The following is a 15,764-nucleotide window of genomic DNA, read 5'->3' as shown; positions in this document are numbered from 1 at the left end:
CCAATTAAGGATCATGTTTGACACTTGTTCCTTTGATCAATGCATGAATATCTTCCTACAAGTAATGACTTCTAATCAACTTTCTTCGCTTGAAGGTTGCCATGGGGTCAATTTAGGAGTTGGCTTGTTGGGCATTATATGATGGGGCAAAATGCTAATCATTTACAAAACTAGGTTCAAAGAGCTAAGTCCCATTCCTCTACAAGATTGTGTAGAGGCTTCAGCATGTGTGTCACCCGGGCGTAATTTAAACTAATATCTTTCAACTTTATTGGCTCTTAAGCATTACTCCTTGAACTTGTCTCCTTAAATGAAATGTTTACATAACATGAGTGTCATATTTTATTCCATTTTATTTGTCCCAATTTGATTTTATTAGGGTAAACACTCCACTTTATAGTCTTGCCAATCAATTATAAAATTAGATTCAAAGATCAAGAACTTTTACATTCAAAGTCCATGTAGATGCCATGAGTGTCACCCAAGTCTTTTGGAGCCACTTTATTGACTCACAAGAACTACTCTGCTGAATCTTTTTTGTGCAGTTTCCAAAAAGGAAATCTTTACAAAACATGACCACCATACTTGATCCCATTTTATTTGCCCCAGTTTGAATTTATTAGGGTAGAGACTTCACTTTCCACTGCATAGTCTTGATTCCATCACTTACAAGAGGTTTTAACTAATTTGCACTTGAGAGGTTTTAAATAATTTGCATAGTCCTGATCACACAGCCACGATGTCTATTTAAAAGAGAGAAATCTTAGACGTTTTGGATGCCTCTCAACTAATTTCACACTGATGTTTGAGTGCTGCAGACATACAATTACATGACAAACCAATGGATTATTAAAAATCCACTTTGAAAGGTCCAAACCTTTCTAGACAACTAAAATTGGGAGCTCATTTAATCTTCAATAGTTGCACTTCAAATAGCAACGGCTCATTCGCATGTGATAGAAGACTTCTTAGAGGTCCAAACTGTCAAATAAGTCATAATGTAAGGGAGTTAGAAGAATAAAGCACATGCATAAGCTACCTCACAACAAATCTCTACGTAAGGGAGTTAGAAGAATAAAGAACATGCATAAGCTACCTCACAACAAATCTCTACAACACATGAGATTTTGTTTTCTTTCAAATTCCCTTTAGTAAGATACAGTTGAAGCAGTGCATTTCCATACATGCTTTGACTTTTGCATTGTCGACTCTTAGTGAAAGCGGAGTTCAATATAAAAGCGGCATTTTAATGCTTTTGTGGACATGCAAAATTGCAATTTCATGCACTGTTTGTCATCTAAGAACATGTGCAATAGAATGAAGAGAAGAGTTCAAGAACGTTGAGGCATAACGAAGCTAAGCTAGTTCTTCTTCAGCAGATGAAGCAGGATTTAAGTATTCTTTTGCAATCATTGTCCCAAAAGAAGACTTCTTGGTCTTTCACCTGAAGGTTGAAAGGGTTTCGACTTTTTGTATGAATCATGTATAAAATGTTCACCCCCCAAAGAAATCTCTCAGATCAATGGAACTAAATAGGGTACACCATACTGCACTTTCTTGGAATCAGCTCAAATCCCTTGGAACAATCCATCCTGAGCAGGACTATAGAAACAAGTTTCCATGGAAAATTTTGGGAAAAGAGGTCTAGTACACTACATTGTACAGATAACACATGGAACCACTACCAAGAACTTAGCTCAGCCAAGCTTTTTTTGACTTCACCACTCCACTTCCAGAGCATGAAGGATTGCATATTCTAATTTTAATGTAGAACATGGGTAGAGTAAAGACTCACAGTTGTCTCAAACTCTGTATGAAGAGAATTACAAAATTGAGGGAGTCGGACCAAGATACACACGCCCACAGCAGAAGATTGCCCTGGAACACACTACAATGCTGGATAGACCTGCTATTTTTCTCTGACCCAAACAGCAACAACAAACAGTTCTGTCCTGTCCTTTGTATGAATGCTGAACTACGTGCACCTGCTGAAGTTCTGCTAAACAATTCTGCAGTAAATCTGCCCTAGACAGAACCTCTGACTTGGGAGAAAGGGACTACTTACAACCTGTAGAATATCATTCGTGAATTTGGGAGAAGTAACAACTATTTCTTAGGACACTTTTGGCAAGAAAAATGATAAATTTTCTATGATCTGCGCTGAAATAAATTATATCTACATAGCCTCTACAGTAAGGTTGCAAATTATTTCAAATTTAATTTTACCACTGCTTTTGTAGAAACTCATGTTCATCAACTTAATAGAAAGTCCTGATTGCGGGCCAAGCTGTTACATCCTTGCCCATCTGGATGTAATACACATCCTTGGACATCCGGATGGGCACTAGCAGCATTGCTCACAGGGTTAGGGCAGCCGTCGATCGAGTCCTATTCACAGGACTCAAGGCCCTATTGTGCAAATCATTATGTGATTACCACTCTTGGGCTCTTGGCCTATACATCTACAGTCCGCAAACTAGGATAGTGTGGGCTGGTTGTATGGGACGCCATCTCTTAGGACATGGTCGTGACCCAATACACTGCTAGAGCCCATCTGGATGTCTAAAGGATGTAACATAGGTTGGTCCACCTAGCACAATCCACCTATACCACCTTGACCCTAGCCTGTTGCGACTTGTGTTATATCCTTGATGATCATGCATTAAACCCTCATTTAGTCTCCTCAAAACAGCCCCAAAAGCAATTAATGGAAAACTACCAAATATAAAGGGCTTATTTTTGGTAGGAGGACAAGTGTACCCAATATCCTCTAATAGGAGTCTTAAGTTAGTGCACCCTATATCCCTCACTATACACCAGCCAGCCTCAGCTCTTCTCCTCATTGTTGACCACACAGTACACCCCTTCCAAAGGACATTGCTAGTTTGTGGAGGCTTCACCGACTACTAATCTGCCATCCACTTGATCTCACATTGCACTCAACCTATTTCAGGATAGGGGAAGGTACAACAAAGGGGGAAGGCTGATGTGAAAGACAAGTGCAAAAACTTGTAGAATACCAAGAAGGGTAGAAACCCCCTCTCAACCTAGATGTCGATGCCGAAGAAGGAAGAGGAGCCTGATGATGTCAATCTTCGTGTGGTGCCGAGAACCATGTGGATAAAGATGATTAACCATTCCTACTAGAAGAGCAAGGAGAGAAGTCATCACCATGATAGCATCAAGAGAGATGTTGCATGATCCGCCACGGGAGGGGAAGCCCCCATGCTAGTAAAAGAGTAAAACTCCAAGTATATGGAACCATGAAAGGAACAACATGCAGCTCTTGTCTCTAGCTCAAAAAGAACTCCTAAACTAAAATACAAAACCCTGCAAAAGAGATCAAAATCTACAAACACAAAGGTGAGTAGTGAGATGCCCCAAAAAAGCAAAACTAAAAATAACGGAAAGCAAAGTGCAATGCAATGAGTATATAAGTATATAGCGGAAGTCTAAAAATGGAAAGGCAAAGTGTGTGACCACCATCGCATACAACGAGGTAGGAAAAGTGGCCCAAGAAGGTGCAATGGATACCCTAGGAATGGATGCATAAAGTGTAATAGGTAAGCCACTAGAAAACCAATCAGCTAATCCTTCATGAGTAGTGAAAGATATAGATTGCTGAGGTTGTCCGCATGGCACATGTCAAGTAGTCGCCGAGGCAAATGGAGCAAATGGTATAGCAATGGGAGGCATAGCCCCACTTGACTAGCCAACCGAAGTGGAGGCAGCCGCAATAGTGCACTATAGTTTTCTAGGTGGAAGACCCTAGGTCTTGGCACAACACTCCTCGTTCACATGGCCTATCCTTTGATTGTGTGTGCAAATCCTTTTTTTCTTGACAGCAGCAAAAGCGTAGGTATGATTGTAATGTGGATTTGGATGCACCTACTTCAATTTAACCATGAGAAACAAAATCATTTGAAGGAAAAGAAAGTGAAGGGATACTTACAACTTCTTGCTTCAATTTTTTACCTTCTTTCGAGTTTAGAAAGAAAAATATGCCTTCTTCATTGCTCATAAACCAAAAATCCTTATGGATAATCCCTTCATCAAGGGGATCTCCCAACCCTTGTGAAAAAGAGGAATCAACTTGAATAGAATCATAAACATATGTGTTCACACCTGACATTGGAGTAAAGATGAATGATGGAAGTGGTATACAATCCATACCAGTTTTCACTTGCAGATAACCATTCCGTGGTGGAGATTCTGTCTTTCTTGCATGGTCACTAGTTCTATGCATCGAAACTAAAGGAGAAAACTCAATCTTACCTTCAATCTCCCTTTGCCTAAGGATGAGATCATACTCTGCAACTGAAATCTCATATGGTCAATAGACTCCATGGTAGTCTGAAGTCTCTCCAACCATGCCAGATCTATCACTGGCAATTGTTTTGGGACATGTTTGGCTATAGAGATTAAAGCAAAGTGGAAGTGTTCGAAGTCATCTTACCCTTCTCTTATTACTGCTTCTATAGATGAGCTTTCTAATCAAAGTCCTAGCTATCTCAAAGAAAATTTGGCTCTAATACCATATGAAAAAAATACTCTAAACACAAAAAATACAAAACCAATCATACGACAAAGCACAAACTAATAGAACGTAGTTAGGGTTAGGGTAACTCAGAGACAATGAACACAAAGAATATTGAAGTGAACGTTTAGTAAAAATGCAATGCTCATGCAGCAAACATACTATGAAGTGAATGAATATTGAACCTTGAACTTTTTTATCTCAAGGACCAAGGCAAAGGTAATCAATTGGAGAGTATCGTGCTTCGAATGAATCTCGAAAAGTAGCAAGGCAACCTCCAAGGATCGAACACCAACAAATGCAGCTATGGACGCTGGATCTGATGCAAATGAGAGAGAGAGAGAGTGTGTGTGTGTGTGAGTGAGTGAGTGAGTGAGTGAGTGTGTATGCAGCAAGTTGAAGATGACATGGCAAGCTGACAATGGTAAAAACGCAGGTATAATGGCATGGCAAGCTGATGGCAACAAAAACGTAGAGGAAACACAGCATGTACAACCAAGACTGAAACATAAAGACTCGAACAAAGACGAGTAAAACTCAAACCCTAAACGCAAAACGCAAAATGCGAACATAAAGACTCGGACAAAGACGAGTAAAACTCAAACCCTAAACGCAAAACGCAAAACGCAAAATGCAAACATAAAACTCAAAACTTAAACACAAAGACAAACATAGAGAGAAGAAACTCTAAAGTGAATGAATGTTGTAAATGAATGTGAGAGTGTACAAAATGCCCAAGGGCAGAGCAATGGAGTGTCAAAGAGTGATGTCCACCAAAGATGGATCCCAAGCGCTGTGACCACCAGTAAAAATGTCGAAACGTAGAAAAAACACCAAACGCAAATCACCAAGCAGTCAAAAGATGGAGGCAACAACAAATATGATGCCTGATGATGTGGGCAACAACAAAAAGTTGCAAACACAGCAATATAAGGGCCATTTGAAGGAGGAAGAACACATCCAACTGTCACTTGCAAACAAGAGGGTCAAATGCAAGCTCCAGAAGGTCACTTGATGCTAAGAAAGGGCATTGACAACTATTGCCTGGCTGATGAGGATCGAACGCAAGCAGTAAGTGGCAGTCTGATCACTAGCAATGGCTAATGGAACCAGACATAGTAGGAGGGAGGGCACTAGACAATGGACGACAATTGTGAAAGAAGGCGCCAGGCACTAGAGAAGCTGTGGAAGAAGTAGCAACAGTTGCGAAGGCTAGACCACCACGTGGATGAAGGCTGATGGCTGAAATCTACACACAAGGGTGAGAACTTGCACAGAAGGAATGAGACTGAATGCTAGGTAGCCTATGTATTTATAGACGTTAAAGGGTGTCCCAAAAAATTAGGGTTTTAGGGAACCACTAAAACTCTCTCAAACCACGCACCGGCTTTGTGTTTTTCATTAACTAGGCATGTTTTGGGACTGTTTAAAGATGCTAATCAACTATAAATTGTATTTTAGCTCAACACCCTTAGGCCCAAAATTTGACCCGTTAAAATGGGTCTAATCCACAAAGGCATTCTTGGTCATTGCAACAGGAGTGATACTACTAGGAGAATGTGTGTAATGGGGGTAGGGTGGATAGGGGGGATAGGTGTTAGAATTTGCCAATTCTATGGGCAATGCCCAATGTTTTAGTCTTTAGTTCTTTTTTAGATTTTAGTGTAAACACAACTAAAGTTATAAGTTGTGTCACCACTCTTAGAGTTGGAGTTAAGAGTTAGAGTTAGTTAACTCTCGTTGAGTTAGAACTAGGTCTATCTTAGACCTATCTTGTACCTTTCATTCTCATTCTTTCAGTTCAACAAGTAGAGTCTTTTGCTTCAGCACACTATCATCGTCTCTCTTCTCTCTCCTCCATAGCTGGCTGTCATTTTCCAACATTTGGTATCAAAGCTGGTTCTACGCACGGATTCCATTCAACAGCCATCAACCGACCGGTGCTGCCCTGCCTAAGGTCATGTTGTTGTCAGCCAGCTCCCAGCCCGAGGAAGAGAAGGACGAGCTGCTGCTGTTTTCAACCTGCGCACAACCCTACCCACAGTCCCATACGCAGCCCGAGGAGCTACTATTTTGGAGGAGTTGTTGCTGTTTTCAACTCTGCCCCTTATTTTCTCACCTCTGTCCACCATATTCTCAGCCCTGCTTGCAATTTTTTGCAAACCCTAAAAAGTGCATGAACCCTAGAAATTTGGGGCTTTTGCTCAACGCGCATTCCAAGGCAGCAAACAAGCAGCACAGTAACATTTAATTGATGTTACAATCAAATTGAGCAGAAAATTTTGGGAATATTCACTAAATTTTGGTAAGAATCCGCATTTAAGTTGCTGTATTTTGTACTTTCGAGGACACGCATTACGAGGAAGATGTGGTACAGAAGTGCATTGTTGTTATTTCTTGGCTTAGTACTGAGTTGGAACGAATTGGACACACTTTGGCATTTGTGTGACGGTTTGGTACTTATTGCGTAATCTCGAGAAGATTTTTGGTACTCTAAGAAGTACAATCTATACTTCAGTAAAGAAGTATTTGGCTGGCACATTTTTGTCCATTACTGATAGCATGGCACATCAAGGGACTAATGATCAAAGCAACATCCTTGGTGTTCTCACTCAGGAGGATAAACTTGATGGATCAAACTACCCATTGTGAAGTTTTATGGTCCACAACCTTTATGTAGCAAAGGACTTGTGCGGCTATGCTACATGTGATTTGCGGCAACTAGAAGGCCTTGCACCTCAAACACCTCAGCATAACGCTAGAGGACAAGCACTAGTCCTACTACCCCTCCTCCCCCTCCTACCAAGGAGTAAAGAAGATGGGACTCAAAAGATAAACTAACACTTTCTTTGGTTGCCTTGTCAGTGAAAAGATCAATCGTTCAACACATCCGGTCTTATAAGACCTCAAAATCAGCATGGAAGGTACTTGAGCATTATGTTTGCAACACGTAACAAGGCCAGAATATCTTATCTTTGTAGAGAGTTGGCCAATGTGAACATAGATGAGGGTGATAGCATGACAAATCACCTTACTCACACAAAAGATTTGCATGAGCAACCGCATTCACGATGCTAAATTGGTAAACATCACACTGAACTCTCTTCCAGAGTCATATCTTGGTTTTCACACCTCTTTGATGATATCTTTGAGGGGGGGTAGCAACCCCTTATATTTGTGGAGTTGGAAGGCCTCTTGTTGCAAGAGGGACAAACTCGGAAGAATGTGCATTACATTCACGAGATGTGGCTATGCTTTCCAAGTTCAAAGGCAAAGGAAAATTCAAAAAATCAGCAAAAGGGTAATGTTGGACAGCCATCAAATAAGGTTGTCCAAGACATAAAAAAGTCTAAAAAGAAGAGGGAATGTCATTATTGCAAGAAGCCAGGTCACTATACTAATGAGTGCCGAAAGAGATTAGCCAAAGAGAAGAAAAATGACTCAATGCTTCAGCCAACTTTATGGAGAATGACTATGCATTTCTGACTTGCATTTATGATTCTTCAATGGCTAATTTAACATTTAATACTGTTGAAACACAGTAAACATGGTATTTTAACAATGGAGCTCCAAAACAAATCACTTCTAGGAAGTGTTTGTTTTCCTCTTTGCATTCAACCCCTACAAGGAAGCGTGTTACATGTGCAAACAACAGCAATTATGATGTTTATGGCATTGGGACGATCACTATTACTGTTGCAGATGGTTCTGACTTCATGCTTCTAGATGTCTTGTTTGTGCTTGGCATTACAAAGAACTTGTTGTCTATATCTGCTTTTAACAAGCATGGCTTTTAGATCATCTTTGAGGATGACAAATGCATTGTCAGAGATAGGGAGATGGATTATGCACTCAAGCTGTTTGGGACCCTGTATAAGGGTTTGTTTTTGTTGGATACCTATGATGCACACTCTCATGATACTCTGGCAAACACTACTCTACCACCCGCTATGTAGAATGCGGAGCTATGGCATGCCCACTATGGACATATGAGTTTTGGGAGTTTGATGATCCCTTCAAAGGTGTCATATGGCAGATGCATTGCCTCGAGTGGAGACTCTGCCTCCTCATGCATGCAAGGGATGTAAGATGCACAGATTTGCCTTCAAAAAGGATGGTGCAATGCGGGCTGTCCAGAAATCGCAGCTTATTCGCTCTGATGTTTGTGGTCCCATGAGGACATGTGCACTTGGAGATCATCTTTACTTTGTTACATTTATTGATAACTACTCTCGGTATACATGGGTGTATGGGCTGAAAGAAAAATTTGAAGTGTTTATGCATTTAAACATCTTGTTGCAAAGAGGCTGAAACTTGTCTGAAAGTGCAAACACTTCGCACAGATAGAGGGGGGGAGTACATGTCTCATGCTTTTGAGACATATTTGCTTGATCATGGCATTACGCATCAAGCCACTATTAGAATGACTCCTCAACAAAATGGTGTTGCTAAAACGAAGAATCGCACTCTTATGGAGATGACTCTTTGTATACTCACAAGCAAGGGGCTACCTCATACATTTTGGTTAGAAGGCATTCAGCGTGAATTCGTATTGAATTGTGCACCCACTAAGGCACTAAAGACAATCACCCCATTTGAACCTTGGCATGGCAAGAAACCCAAGGTTGACTACTTTCGGGTGTTTGGTTGCATAGCCTATGCACATGTTCTGAAAGAGCTTCGTTGGAAGCTTGATGACAAAGCTGTAAAATGCATATTCATTGGCTACAATTCGGAATCCAACTTCACCCAGCTCTCCCAAAAACAATGGTACATGGCATCCTTTAAGAAAATTACTCACAAGACAATCGACCCACTTACAATGCTAACCCCACAGAATTTGACACAACAATGCAAGTACAAGAGTAATTCAATGGACTAGTATACCTCTATATCACAAAAGATAATCCAGTAAACACTTGTAATGATGTTGAGGAGGAAGAGAAGGTGCACATTGCAAACACAAGCTGTCAATAAAATAGAATCTTTAGCACCATATCCCCCAAAAGATAAGGGTAATAAAAACTACCCTAAGCTCCAAATGAGAAATCCCCACACCACTAAGGACCTTGTATATTAACCCAATCTCCATACTCTTATTGCCTTCCACAAGGATACTCTATGATATCTTACTACTTCCAAGCCTGCTCTTCGACACAGAGATACATCCAATTTTGCAATATCAATCATAATCTTCACCTTAAACCATATGCCATGCTTATTGAAGAAATAAAATTGGGCCTTAATGCATCTAGTGATGGGGAAAATGCTAGTCAAGATAGTGTATTCTACCATCAAAGAGGTCGTGGAAGTTCATCAAGAGCTAGAGGATCTTCATATGGTCATGGAGACACCTTTACTCATGGTTGTAGCTCTTTTAATCATGGATATTTAATGAGTAGAGGCAAGGAGATCATTTTCTAGAGGTAGAGGTCGTTCTAGTTCTCATAGAGATAGTGATTGTCATTACTATGGACAGTTTGGCCATTTTGAGAAAAAATGCTACCATAAACAGAATGCTATGTCTAGAGGTCATGGAAGGACTTAGTGTGGTCATTATGCAAGTGGTTATGGAGGCACAAGCTATGCCTCTAAAGGTGGTTGCAATCCTCAATATATGTCATGGCAATAAAACATCGCCAACAAGGTTGAGCATGCATATCCAATCAAACATCAATTGTGGAATCCAATAAACTCCTTGCAAGCTCCATGGTGAGAATAATCCACTAGCTATAGTAACGTACTCTATGTCAAGAAATGGATAGCCCCCTAGCATTCTGTAATTGGCACATCTCATGAGAGAACTCCCAAAAACTTCCAAAATAAACACCCGAAGAGTGTCCTTGATAGCCTCCGTGTTGCAAACAGAATCCTCGGTTTCAAAGAACCATCATGATGATAATCAAGAGAAATTTAAGGTGCACACTTCCAAGGATGCATGTGGCAATAAAATAGAATCTCGATGAGAACATCCTCCAAAAGATAAATCATGATAGAAGTAATGCAAGCTCCGATACAACCATTAAGGCCCTCTCCATCCACTCATGCCCTTGCAAAGATACTTTTTGATACTTGCTCCTCTACCTAAGGATACATCCAATTCCAAGACCATGATCTCAACCTCATAGCATACGATACATATTAAGCTTTAAAGAGTCCATGAATTAATTGGCAAAGCTAGAACAGCGTGTACCCAATCCAAAAAGCATAAACCTAAAGATAAAAAAAGTTGCCATTGTTAGTAGCTTCCTTGAAAAGCTCACACTAGTGTTTTCAAGCTTTGAAATGTTGCATGCATATAATGGCATGTACTTAGATGTTGATGTGCAAATTAAAGTTGATCACAAGGTTTACCAAGTGAAGAATCCTATTTGTCTTCTTAACGACTAAAAATAAAGCTTCAAAAGCTAGTTGTTAAGCTCTAGCTTCCATTAAAGACCTTTAGGTAGGTCTTGGATTTTCTCAACATTATCAATGATGCAACATGATATCCTTTCAATAACAAATGTCCCATCCTAGAGACTAGAAGACCTTTAGGTAGGTCTTGGATTTTCTCAACATTATCAGTGTTGCAACATGATATCCTTTCAATGGAAAATGTCCCAACCTAGAGACTAGAACTCTTCCATAACTTGAGTCATGCAGTTGGCATTCTTAAGTCTTTCTTGACACATCTGGACGTTGCACTAAAACTCATGTCTGAGCCTTCTTCTGTTTTTTCCCAATGATTGAACTTGACAAGGGATCTCCAATGGTGAAACGATAAGAGCATATATCTTTCACAACCTTTCACACAGTAGAATTACCTCTTTTGGTTGTGGTTGCAGGTCTGTGTTGATATATCCAGCTGCAGGAGGAATAACAGCCCTTCGCTTTCCTGGTAATGAAGCAAGAGCAGAGTGAGTTGCATAACAGACCACAAATCAGTGAATAAAACTATAATGCAGCACACTAGAGAAAGTGGAAGAGATTACGATTGATTTTGCAAATGAACAGATTAGCTAAAGCAAACCTCCAGGCTTCATTCCCAAAAGAACCTTCTGTAGGCCTGCTATCATCTGTTACGTTGTCAAAAGTAATGTCATCTCCTTGAACTAAAGGGGAAGCATGCAATATGCCCAATCTGTGTTACCTTATTGCTGTCCAAAGGCAAAGTAACTGGTGAGCTTTCTCCAGTAAACATGTCGACCGTGCTGTATTTCAGTCAAATGCACACAGAATGTAAAATTTCTACATTTGAACGAATAGCAGAAGTTATGACTGAAAGCAGGTGCATCTCCACCTGTACACAAAATATCCATTGGATCGCCTACAGACGTAGTTGAATTCTACCAAGTCACCTTCGATAGCAACTGCCCCGTCACCTTCCACAACATCTGCTAAGACAAGGATGGCAACAATGCCAACCTGAAGCTTCAGAAGTTCCGGAGTCTCCTCTCTCTCTATCTCTCTCAGAGCCACGCACACACAATACGATCAAAAAGGAAGAATTGTCTGAATAATCATCGAAACGAAACTGGAAAGAATGGTCCAAATAATCTCTCCAGTAGTTTTTCCAAAGCAGTTCCATGCAATATGACGATAACCTTGGATTCGGACGCCGGAGTCAGTAGTCCTGAACCTGCTTTCCATGGTTGATGCGTCAGGTTCCATACGGCGGGGAAAATGCTTTTTGCTGTTTAGCAAAATCATCACGTCACTTTACCGGGGCAGGTCTGGCTCTACCATCATTGGAAAAGGCGCAGCAGCCGCTAGCTGTTGAGTCCATGGCTGCAGCGTGGTGCAGTTTGCAAGCAAGAGCCCGAATAACTGCCGCCTGTTGCTGGACGAGGACAAAGCGCGGCTGCAAAAGAAAGAAAGGCTCATCAATCCCGCAGACACGCAGAGGGACAGAGAGATGCACGCGCGCACACATAGCACACGCACACGCACACACAGAAGGGAATATTTGTGCTCGTACAGATGGACACTTATACATTTTTGTTAGCGATGGAGTAGAGGCCTCGCAGACAAGTGGAAGGTGCGAACACGAAGACACGGAGGAGCAAGCCATCGTCGTGAGTCACTCTTCTAGGCTTATGGTACGGGATGCATACATAATCGGCCTAAGGTCATGCGGCAGGTGATAAGGCATGAGTGTTTACAAGATCACGTGTATGTGTTGCATGAGAAGCCAGGTTTTATTCCTAGGGACGAACTGACTTGTGGCTCTACCTATATGGTGCACTCCAGAGGTAACAAGGCTTGCTAACAAACCAATACATATTATCATGACGTGATAGCATACCAATAAAGGTTAGGCTTAAAGGCTCAGCAAATACAATGCACTTGAATCCGAGAAGGACAAGGAAAGTGGAGTTGAGTTCTCATGTAAGCTAAATATAATGCCTTAACAATTAAGAGGGCATAGTCACATCTTCAACTTCCATGCAACTCAATGCATGGGAGGTGACCTAAGCTCTCATCACCAAACTCAATGTTGTTGCATGAGATGTCCTTAAAGGATAGTGTTGAGGATAATGTTGCTTCAATCAATAATGTCGACTCACTCGTGAGCACACACAGGTGGAAGCAAAGTGACTTGGAAGCAAAAGATCGAAAAGCCTCATCACCCAAGTAGCAAAGCAACACCCGCACACTTGATGAACATTCTATTAACTCTTGAGAAGACTACAAGCTACACATCGAAGCAAATGTGTACTGGGTATCTAATCTTTTGGCAACCTCCTTATGCAACAACATGGAAGAAAATACTAAAAAAGCATCATAGAGGGTGGTTTTGGATGCTAACACAATGTGTACAAATGTTCCTACCTTCAATATGAGAGGTATCTTGGCTTTCTTTGCTTGTGCGCCTCCCAAAGCCATGGATGTGGCTACATGGTTCAATATCATGCTCAAATCAAATGGTGTAGTGGATCAAATTCACTACAGTGGTAAGAGTTCTATTGAGGCAGTTTTCAACAACAAGGAAGTACCATAGAAGGAACTAGAACAATGCATATATTTTTGGACTTAGTCTAGATCATAATGTTGTGGCAAACAATCAAGATTAATAAAGATTATATAAAAATAAAGTGTCTTGTCTATGTCAAAATACAAGACCTTCTTGCACATCTTTGGAACATGTTTTGTGACATTACAAAGGGCTTGGGGTAGCCTCTTTATGTATCTCCTCTTACCAATCCATTCAAAAATCATGTATGCCTATTGTAGGGTGCAAATGAGCCTACATCTAAGTCCTATCATAGATAAATTACTTGTTTGCTTGATAAAAGTTGTAAAACCCAAACAAAAGTGTTATGTCTTTGAAAATACAATTTGCAAATACGATCATCATAAAACATTTACAATTTCAAATCCCATCCCATGATTCAAGTTCTTAGATTCTATAAAGTACACAAAACAGATTTTACAATACAAACATATTACATATTTTCAATGTTGTGTGTGCCTTGTAGCCACATGTGGGATTTGCTCCCTTGGAAGTAAATGTCATGGAGCATGATCAAGATCCCCATGCAAACACAAAACTCCACAAAGCAATTTCGCCCCAATGACGATATATGTAAGTACTCAAGTCTATATGTACACATGGAAGTCATTAAACACATGCAACTTCATAAAAATCCTAAATAAATACTAAAAAAGTTAGATTTAGGATAAGCATACCTCCTTTCTCTCTATCTCTATACCCTCTCTCCTCTCTCTACCTCATTCCTCTCTCCTTTCTCTACTCTCTCATCTCTCTTCTCTCTATCCTCTACTCTCTCCTCCCTCTCTACCTCTCTCTCTTCTCTCTTCTCCCTCTACCTCCTCTCTCTCCCAACTATTTTATACCTCTCTCTCTCTCTCTCTCTCTCTCTCTCTCTCTCTCTCTCTCTCTCTCTCTCTCTCTCTCTCTCTCTCTCTCTCTCTCTCTCTCTCTCTCTCTCTCTCTCTCTCCCCATACATATATATGTACCTATATCTACCTCTCTCGCTACTCGTTTCTCTCGAATATATATTTTCTATCTCCCTCTCTCTCTCTCTCCTCTCTATCCTCCTCTCTCCACCCTCTATGCCTGGGCCTACCCTCTCTCTCCCGTTTGTTGCCTCTCTCTACCTCTCTATCTTCCACTCTACCTCCTCTCTCTCTCTTTCTATCTCCTCTCTCCTCTACCTCCTCTCTCTGTCTCTCCCCTCTCTCTTTCTATCTCCTCTCTCCTCTACCTCCTCTCTCTGTCTCTCCCCTCTCTCTTCTCCCTCTCTCTCTCTACTCTTCTCTCTTCTCCCTTCTTCTGTGTCTACTCCTCTCTTCTTTTCTCTCTATTCTCTCTTTTCTCTCTCTATTCTCTCCTCTCCTCTTTCTACTCTACTTTCTCTATCCTCTCTCTACTTATATTCTCTCTTCTTTCATTTTTCTATTTCCTCTCTCTTATTTCTACTATACTTTCTCTCTCTACTTCCTCTACTCTTTACTCCACTGAACTAAATCTTAATTTAAAAATAACTAAATAATTACTTGATTTAAAAATAACCATTGATTTCATATTGAACTAATAATTTCAAAAGTAGATCTCTTTAATTTTGATATTAAAGTAAATAAATAAATAATTGCTTTTTAAACTAGTAATCAATATGTTCTACATTAAACAAATAATTTAAAATGTAGTGGTTAGTTTACCTACTTAAGAATCCTCCAACATCAATATGACGACTAAGTGCTCGCTCAAGGCACTCCTCTAGCTAGCTCACTAATCACACCATGTGCTTAAATCAAAACAACTAATATTTTTCTCTCTTTTCTTTCCTCTTTCTCCCTCTTCCTCTCTTCATTCTCTCTACTTCCTCTCTCCTCTTCCCCCCCCCCCCTCTCTCTCTCTCTCTCTCTCTCCATTCAAAAAAAAAACACAAATCTTCATTATTATTAACATACTTTGCATTTTCATACTCAAAGCTATCAAAAGCACGCCATAGAAGTGGGAAAAAAAAAACAACAGGATTTAAGCACACTTATCTTCAAGGTCAATGGCACATAAATGAGCAAGAACTCTCAACCAAATTGATTTTAAACAAATGTTGGTATATGCCTTGAAATGTTGTTTGCAAAATAGTTTCATTTTTGTTAGTATAGCCATCAATATGTCCATCGACATGGGCAAAATGTCTATGCACATACATGCATATATACTGGCACGTTCATTGGTGTTAAACTTTTTTGAGCATGTGTCGAAATTTTTCTTAG

The 15,764-nt window shown here is 40.3% G+C and overlaps 1 protein-coding gene across 6 annotated transcripts; it reads right to left on the bottom strand.

Annotated features, from left to right (window-relative positions):
* Window positions 1-409: 409 nt before the first annotated feature.
* Window positions 410-12,721, bottom strand: LOC148018575 (peptidyl-prolyl cis-trans isomerase FKBP16-1, chloroplastic-like). 6 transcript variants are annotated; one of them, XM_087661873.1, is made up of 8 exons: window positions 12,514-12,713; window positions 12,243-12,380; window positions 12,055-12,158; window positions 11,820-11,913; window positions 11,670-11,730; window positions 11,550-11,595; window positions 11,344-11,414; window positions 410-981 (listed from the first exon to the last, which is right to left on the bottom strand). In XM_087661873.1, the coding sequence occupies exons 1-8, from the start codon at window positions 12,588-12,590 to the stop codon at window positions 904-906; spliced, it is 669 nt and encodes a 222-aa protein (XP_087517999.1). In that variant the 5' UTR covers window positions 12,591-12,713; the 3' UTR covers window positions 410-903. The 6 variants fall into 6 exon arrangements, 3 of the variants coding, with proteins under 3 accessions (XP_087517999.1, XP_087518000.1, XP_087518002.1); XM_087661874.1 differs by having other exon boundaries at window positions 11,820-11,979; window positions 12,124-12,158; window positions 12,514-12,712; XM_087661876.1 differs by having other exon boundaries at window positions 12,124-12,158; window positions 12,514-12,707.
* Between the last annotated feature and the right edge of the window lie 3,043 nt (window positions 12,722-15,764).

This window comes from Lygodium microphyllum, chromosome 21 (assembly GCF_053477565.2).
Source record: "Lygodium microphyllum isolate KBCC chromosome 21, Lygodium_microphyllum_v1.1.10, whole genome shotgun sequence".
Classification (NCBI taxonomy): Eukaryota; Viridiplantae; Streptophyta; class Polypodiopsida; order Schizaeales; family Lygodiaceae; genus Lygodium; species Lygodium microphyllum.
Note: the sequence above shows the minus strand (reverse complement) of the source record. Positions and strands in the feature narration are given on the sequence as shown.

What these genes read in the sequence shown, in the direction of transcription:
- LOC148018575 (XM_087661873.1), bottom strand. Translation starts at nt 12,590, where the DNA reads ATGGCTTGCTCCTCCGTGTCTTCGTGTTCGCACCTTCCACTTGTCTGC. An exon ending in GTAGAGCCAGACCTGCCCCG is followed by an intron (nt 12,159 to 12,242) that starts GTAAAGTGACGT and finishes CATGGAAAGCAG; the next exon opens with GTTCAGGACTACTGACTCCG. An exon ending in TATTTGGACCATTCTTTCCA is followed by an intron (nt 11,914 to 12,054) that starts GTTTCGTTTCGA and finishes TTGTCTTAGCAG; the next exon opens with ATGTTGTGGAAGGTGACGGG.